This window comes from Seriola dumerili, unplaced genomic scaffold (assembly GCF_002260705.1).
Source record: "Seriola dumerili isolate Sdu_G_001 unplaced genomic scaffold, Sdu_1.0 BDQW01000200.1, whole genome shotgun sequence".
NCBI lineage: Eukaryota > Metazoa > Chordata > Actinopteri > Carangiformes > Carangidae > Seriola > Seriola dumerili.
In genome coordinates, this window is record NW_019174455.1 from 334,570 (window position 1) to 341,491 (window position 6,922).

The following is a 6,922-nucleotide window of genomic DNA, read 5'->3' on the forward strand; positions in this document are numbered from 1 at the left end:
GTTTTTCTCTACACTTCAGTGTGTAGAAAAGAAGAGTTAACCGGAGTTGTCAAACACCGATTACAAAAGACAGTGTAAGCTCTCAGCACTTGAACAGCAACAGGTGTAACAGTCTGAGTGTGTGAAGTTGGATATGGACCTCGCTCAGAGCAGCTTTGTGTCTGAAGAAACTCTTTGTGCGAGTTAGAGGACTTGCAGCAGTAAGAGTTCATGAACACAACCCCAGATCAGACTGTTCAAATACTAGATGAATGTATTCACCTAGAATCCAACAAATCATTCAGCCTCAGTTTTATACAATGTTAATCAGAAAATCAGAGGACACCAACACACAGCAGTTTGAGAAAATTATTTTATTTTGAAATGACAGGACCTCTGTTTGAAAAGTGGTGGTAAAAACTGAAAAACTGATTCTACTGTGGTGGACAGGTTTGATCCACAGCTTCATCTCAGTGAGACCACTAGTAGTCGAACAGGTATTCACGTGTTGTGTAAGGGCACACTCCTCGGGCTGAAAGGCGTTTCACAGCATCTGGATGAGGTGGTGGTCTCAGCCAGAGCTCAGTCCTCCATCCAGCAGCTTGCCCAGCCGGTCTGTGGTCATCAGCTGACGTTAGAATCCATACTTCTGCTTCAGCTGCTCCACAAGGTTGATGTACTCGTTCATGGCATCCTCTTTGCTCTTGCCTGTTGACGAAAAAATAAAAACGCATTAACTAAATACATAAAGACAAATGAATGAATAAACTACCACTGCTTCCTTCTGTGGTCCTGAGGACTCAGAACCTGCTGGTGTCTGCCAATGAAGCTTTATCACAGGTTTGATAGTGAAACTAGATCTGGGATTAATTAAGTCAAAGTGAAGTTGACACAGTCTGTAAACTGATGGATGATCACCCTCTGTTTCTCTTCCAGTAAGTCTGACTGACCTTTTCTGTAAAACTGATTTACTAATTCAGCAGATGCTCATGATTCTTCACCTTTCTGACCAGAAACTGTACCTGCTAATGTGGGTCTTCTCAAAAACCTAACTACATTTCTGGGCTGTGGTGACCAGTCAGTGAGGGCTGCTTATGTTTTCTCCTACAAGTTTGATTTGGAGATTGTTGAGATTGAAGAGAACATAAGAATGTTCAATATTAAACAAAAGATTTGAGAGGGAACAAAAGAAATTTGAGTGCTACACAGTGTGCAGGTCAACCTCAGGTCTATACAGGCCTGTCACACACACTGGGATCACTTCACTGACCTGAGCACCAACTGCTACAATGCACGTGATGTGAATGGTTTCACTGTAAGTGCTCCTGCCATAGTTTATGGGTGGTTAGTTCACTCTGGTAGTGAACCTGAGGATCTCATCCACTGAATGTGAGAGACAAGCAGGAAAAAATATTTACTGTTTTTCAATCATGTTTTAGTCTGGCTGCATTTTGCAGAAAAAAGAAATGCATTTAACTTGTGAATAGTCTTCAAGCTCTTATGTTTCTACCATAACGCTCATATCTACAAACATAATATTAAGTTTGAATTATTGTATCATATTGTATCAGTTGACACTAATATTAGTTCAATAAATAAGTAGATAAAATGAAACCTGGCTGTTGTGGGTCTGTGAGCAGTTGGTGTGTACTGAGCCAAAGATTGTGTATGGAGTAAAAGGAGCATCACTGTCTATTGCTCTCCAATAGTTAAGAACCACATGTTTGCCCCTTCAATGTTAGATGGAGCCTTTGGGATTTGGCTAGAGAGTGGGATCCTTTCGTTACAGGACTTTTAATGTGAATAACAATTTTGCATCCTTTGAGCAAATGGTGAACAGATTCAATATCCCTAGGTCCCATTTCCTTAGATATCTGCAATTGCGGAATTTCAAACCTTACATTTTGACTGCTTCCCTCTATAACCCCCCACATCTCTATGAGAGTCATTTGCATGCTGGGGAAAAATTTAAAACAGATTATAGGTAGGATATATAACCTTCTTAATCTATACACGGCAACCCCTTTAAATCATTTGAAAAATAAATGGGAAAAAGATTTAAATGAATAGATTCCAGATGTAACTTGGCAGAGAATTATCCGTAGGATCTACTCGTCATCCATTAGTCAACGGCACTCTGTTGACTCATTTAAGATAGTACACCAGCTTCATTGGTCAAAGGCCAAGACTGAGCCAGACTTCCTAAAATCAGATCGGACTTAGATGCCACATGCGACCTGCAAGCCTACTACACATGTTCTGGACATGTCTAAGGTTACAACTGTTCTGGAAATCAATTTTTTTTTAGAGCCACTGGATCCATCCCCTCTTATTGCTTTGTTCAGTATTGCAACGCAGGGTTTGCATCGAAATAATCATAAGTGTAACATGCTGGCCTTCTGCACTTTGTTGGCCAGGCGGCTCATACTATTCAGATGGAAAGACCCTCTGCCCCTCTCCGTATTCTCATTGGATCAAAGAGGTTATGTAACATCTCAAGCTAGAAAAGATAAGATACTCTCTTCAAGAGTCTGCTCTGGAATTCTATGCAACTTGGCAGCCATTCTTGATGTTTGTGGAAAAATGGAAGTATAAATGGAAGTAGAAAATAATCCTGTAATATTTATGTTGCTCCCCTTTGGTAGTCATCAGGAATGACTAACTTTCACTCAGTCGCATAGGTCTGGTGGGTTGTTGGTTGGGCAGGCTGTTGGGTTGTTGGGTGGGCACTCGATTTTTGATTGGATGCAATGCTTCATTTGTATTTGTATTTTTGTACAGTGAAAATATTCAATTAATAGACCTTCAAAAATCAAAAAAAGAAGCATCACTCTGTAACATTGCTGTACAACCATGAGTGGACCGAGTGTATCTGTAGTCCACACAACTCCAGTGATGTGACATACAACTTTCATGAATACTATATTACCAGTTGAACTTTGATTCATATCAATAATTCAAGCTTATAAACATGACAGTTTTGAATCAGGTCCTTTAGTATTTGGATCAAGTTGCTCATAAAAAATAAAGTGTCAAATTTAGAAGCTACAGTTCTTTTTCACTCTGTCAGATACACACCTGATCAGACTTGGTTTTCACATCTCCTGGTCTGTGATAAGGAAAACGTTCACACAAATGGATTCTAGGTCTGAGGTTGGGGTTTTTCTGTGGCTGCATCAGCAAAGCTGCAGTACAGCCTGAGACTCTGAAATCTTCCCACTAACTGTCAATCTGAAGACTAAACTAAAACACAATAAGCTCACATATGGAAACTTGCTTCAAAAAGTTTTGCATGGCACCTGAATCATGATGTTCAAAAAATATCTTTAACATCCACAGGACTGAGTGTGTACCTTTCTGCTGCTCCCAGGCATCCCACTTAGCTTTCCCAGTGAAGTCAAACATCCCAGGACGAGCTTCAGAGGAAAGGGAGACAAAGACAGATGTAAGAAGGAGTTTAAGTAAATGAAACAAGTTAGCTCAACAATAGTTAGGTCAACAAGCCTCTTGTTAAAGTGCAGGAACAGGAGCCAAGTGGCAGACATCCTCAGTTTAAAGCCTCTGAATGGCTCCTCACTACAGAACAACACAGATGCTTTAAATCAATGGCTCCCAAAAGAGGCGAGGGGGGGTGGGGGGTGGGGTGGCTTACAGGACAGGACAAGGGTGGTGTAGGTTTTTATTTATTTATTTTTTCTACAGCAGATTTTTTTATGTTTCACCACCAAAATACAAAAAAATAATAATAGTCAGGCAACATTATAATTATACCTGTATATTTAACTTTAAAAATGGAAGGAATAAGCAATAATTGGTCAAAATCACCACATTTAAAACCTTGTTACCTGTGCTGACGTCACCTACGGTGGCCTGCTTGAACAGGGAGTAGACCTGAAGCATCTCCTCATCTGCCGGCTTTGCCTTTAGCTGCTTCACATCAGCTGCTGCTGCATCAAATTTAGCCTGGAGAGGAGCGGGCAACAACCTCATTAACACTACTTGATACTTGTGTGTTGATTCCCATGGCCTACAGAGGGTCAGATGTCAGGACCACATTCACAGAACTTCTGTTGACAGTGCTAACAGACTGACATGGTGGGACATAGGGGGAAACACTGTTTCAGTGTGACTGTAATCTCTAAAGGTGGAGCCTGAACAAAGTCCAGGCTTATGTAAAAACCTGCTTCAAAACAGACGTTTCTGATACTTTGGTCTTTCGGGTTAATCCAGTGAACACACTGATTTATTTGTGGCAAACCACCACAATATCAACACTGGCCACACAGGCATCCACATGTTGATTTTTTTTTTCCAACTATTTCAAATGGGTAAAATCTTATTTCAGTTTAGAGCCATGCAGTGCACTGAGTCACTTAGCCTCTCTCAAACACATTGACAATTGATCTGCCCTCTCTGTACCTGTCATACAGGGTGTGCATGACAGTTTGCTGCGTGTGTGGGACTGGGTTACTATATGTCACTATCTGTAATCACTGACCTGTCCTGAGCTGGTGAAGGCTTCTATTTGTTTGACACAACATGAAGTAGTGGAGCTCTTCAGTCACAAAGTCAATAAGTACTTGGCAATTAAAATGTTTGGAGTTTATCTAAGATTGCATCACATATGACTTGTGTTTGTTAATCAGTTACATTAGAAACAATAAATCAATGTTCACTCCTTCACCTCAAGAGTCTGATAAGACAAGCGTTACTGGTAGGTGTGTTGAATTTGACTTGAAGCTGCACACAAACGGCTTTTGAGATGAAGTAGTGTAACTGAGAAGGGACAAAATCCTTCAGGTTCAATAAGCTCATTGATTCACTCAGACCCCTCCTCCACACACAACAAAACCCCACTGGCGGTGCCACTTTGTGCCAACTGGGCCAGAGGGGAGGAGCAGTGAAATGGTCTGTTACAGGTCTGGATCTGGACTCATGGTGCAGATAATCCTGTTATTCTGCTTACTGCCAGAAAACCACCACAGATATGAATAAATGCATTGAAAACACCACACAAACTAGAACAACCTGCACTGTATAAAACTGTGCTGCTCATGTCTGTATCCACATGTAGGAGGAGCAGTATGGTTGTTACAGTATGAATGAGTGTCTCCCCAGCTGTATGGCTGTAGGTGAAAGATCAGGGAGGAAAGTCTGCCTGCAGGCACCATTTAATCACTCTTCCAAACTCTTGAGCTGATCAGCTGCCAGATGTGGCTCCTGTGTCTGACTGTGAGGCTGTTAATGAACTTTTCCTCACATAAATACTCAGACCTCCTACATGTGAGGAGACATGCAGAGCTCTGTAACAGCAGCCGATTCTTCTGATGTCTGATTTTTAGATTTTAAGCTTCCAATTGTACTGTCTTATTACAGGTGAGCTCATCACTACCATAGTCCATCTGCCAGCACTGAGGGGTCAAAGGGACACTATACACTAAAGACATGAACTATCAACACTTGCCAGAAACTGTACTTGGTGCAGTGACCTCATGGAATGAAGGATAAAGGTGAATTCCCGATCCCGACCCCATCCCCACACACATTCACTAACAGCCCAGTGTGACGCTTTTAACGTATAGTATCAGGAAGAAACAATACTCTGCCGTTGCGTTGCCATGTGCTCATTGTAGCTCAGGAGGGAAACCGAGGCTCTCTCTTGTGTTGGTTAAGAAATCCTAAAACCCCAGCCAACAGATTCCCCCGTCGCTCCTTTAACGGGACACAGCGGAACACGAACTATCTGTAGTAGCATCGATTCTGTACCCACCTGAAGGTCAGCCATCTTTAGTTACAGGTCACACAACACAAGCTCTCCGTTCACCAAAAAAGCTAACTCTGCAGAGGCTAAAGAGGTGAAGTCCCCTTCATAGTGAAATACTGCCTACCAGGCCGACGCCCGTGCTCTTCGACCACGCCCTCCGCTCAACGCTATTGGCTAACTCGAAAACTGACATAATATAACGGTCATTCATTGGGTGGTGTGAGGATTGTAACCAATCCATAATCGAGAAAACGGACCAACTTCCTGTTCTTGGTTTGGTGTAATTTACATTTTCATGTTTCCCATGCGAATTAAACAGCACACAGTCTGTGGACTGAAAGCAAGGAATGGAAGTAAAATCAAACCGTCAAAATAAAATAAAATGTGTGAGAACTTTACTGTCAGCAGTGCGACGGTAAAGTGTATTAAATGGTTGCCTGTAGCATCATATTAAGCAAAAGTTAGTTCGATATATAGTGATATTAGCTTAGTTGAGTGATATTAATCGATATTGTAGAAAAGTATCCCTATTCCATAATCCCTACACAAATAAGGAACATCTCTTAAATTACCGTTGATGGATTTAAATAATAATAATAATAGTTATAATTTAATAATACATTAAATTTAAACGTTCATCTGTCATTACCTTATTGACTAATTTTACTCTAAGCGTTATACCGGTAGTATAATAATATCGTAAATACGCTGCTATCAGGGCGAGAGAGATTTTTAAATCATAGGCGTCAGAACATGCATGTACATGGACACTCACACCCATAAATGTTATGTACATACACATACTACACGTACACGTGTGCACACATACACACATAAAATGATTGTAATGTGATTGCATTATAATTTTTATATGACCATGTTTCATGTATGAGAATGTCACTATTTATTATCTGCTCAATTTCACTCATGTACTTGGTAGAGAAAATATGTTATGTAATCCTGTATGCAATACATCAGTTTCATGTCATTATAATGTAATGTTTCTTGCATTGCATGTCATTTTTAAGTACTATCATTTCTACTTTTTAATAAATTTGTCATTATGTGGTACTGAGTGTAAAATTTTATTTATTTGATTTTAGAATGAGGCTGCAACATGAAATGCTTCAAATTGAAGGGGTCTGAAGACTTCCTGAATGCACTGTATTTGATTTTATC

General features: G+C 40.5%; 1 protein-coding gene across 1 annotated transcript; it reads right to left on the reverse strand.

The window, feature by feature from the left end:
* Positions 1-338: 338 nt before the first annotated feature.
* On the reverse strand, positions 339-5,863 carry LOC111228129 (acyl-CoA-binding protein-like). The gene is made up of 4 exons (XM_022753956.1): positions 5,750-5,863; positions 3,825-3,942; positions 3,333-3,395; positions 339-687 (listed from the first exon to the last, which is right to left on the reverse strand). The coding sequence occupies exons 1-4, from the start codon at positions 5,762-5,764 to the stop codon at positions 614-616; spliced, it is 270 nt and encodes an 89-aa protein (XP_022609677.1). The 5' UTR covers positions 5,765-5,863; the 3' UTR covers positions 339-613.
* Positions 5,864-6,922: the final 1,059 nt, after the last annotated feature.

Bases quoted from the DNA above. Each gene is read 5' to 3' on its own strand.
- LOC111228129 (XM_022753956.1), bottom strand. The intron at 3,396-3,824 runs GTAACAAGGTTT...TTTCCTCTGAAG, and splicing joins CGTAGGTGACGTCAGCACAG to CTCGTCCTGGGATGTTTGAC. The intron at 688-3,332 runs GTACACACTCAG...TTTCGTCAACAG, and splicing joins TGCCTGGGAGCAGCAGAAAG to GCAAGAGCAAAGAGGATGCC.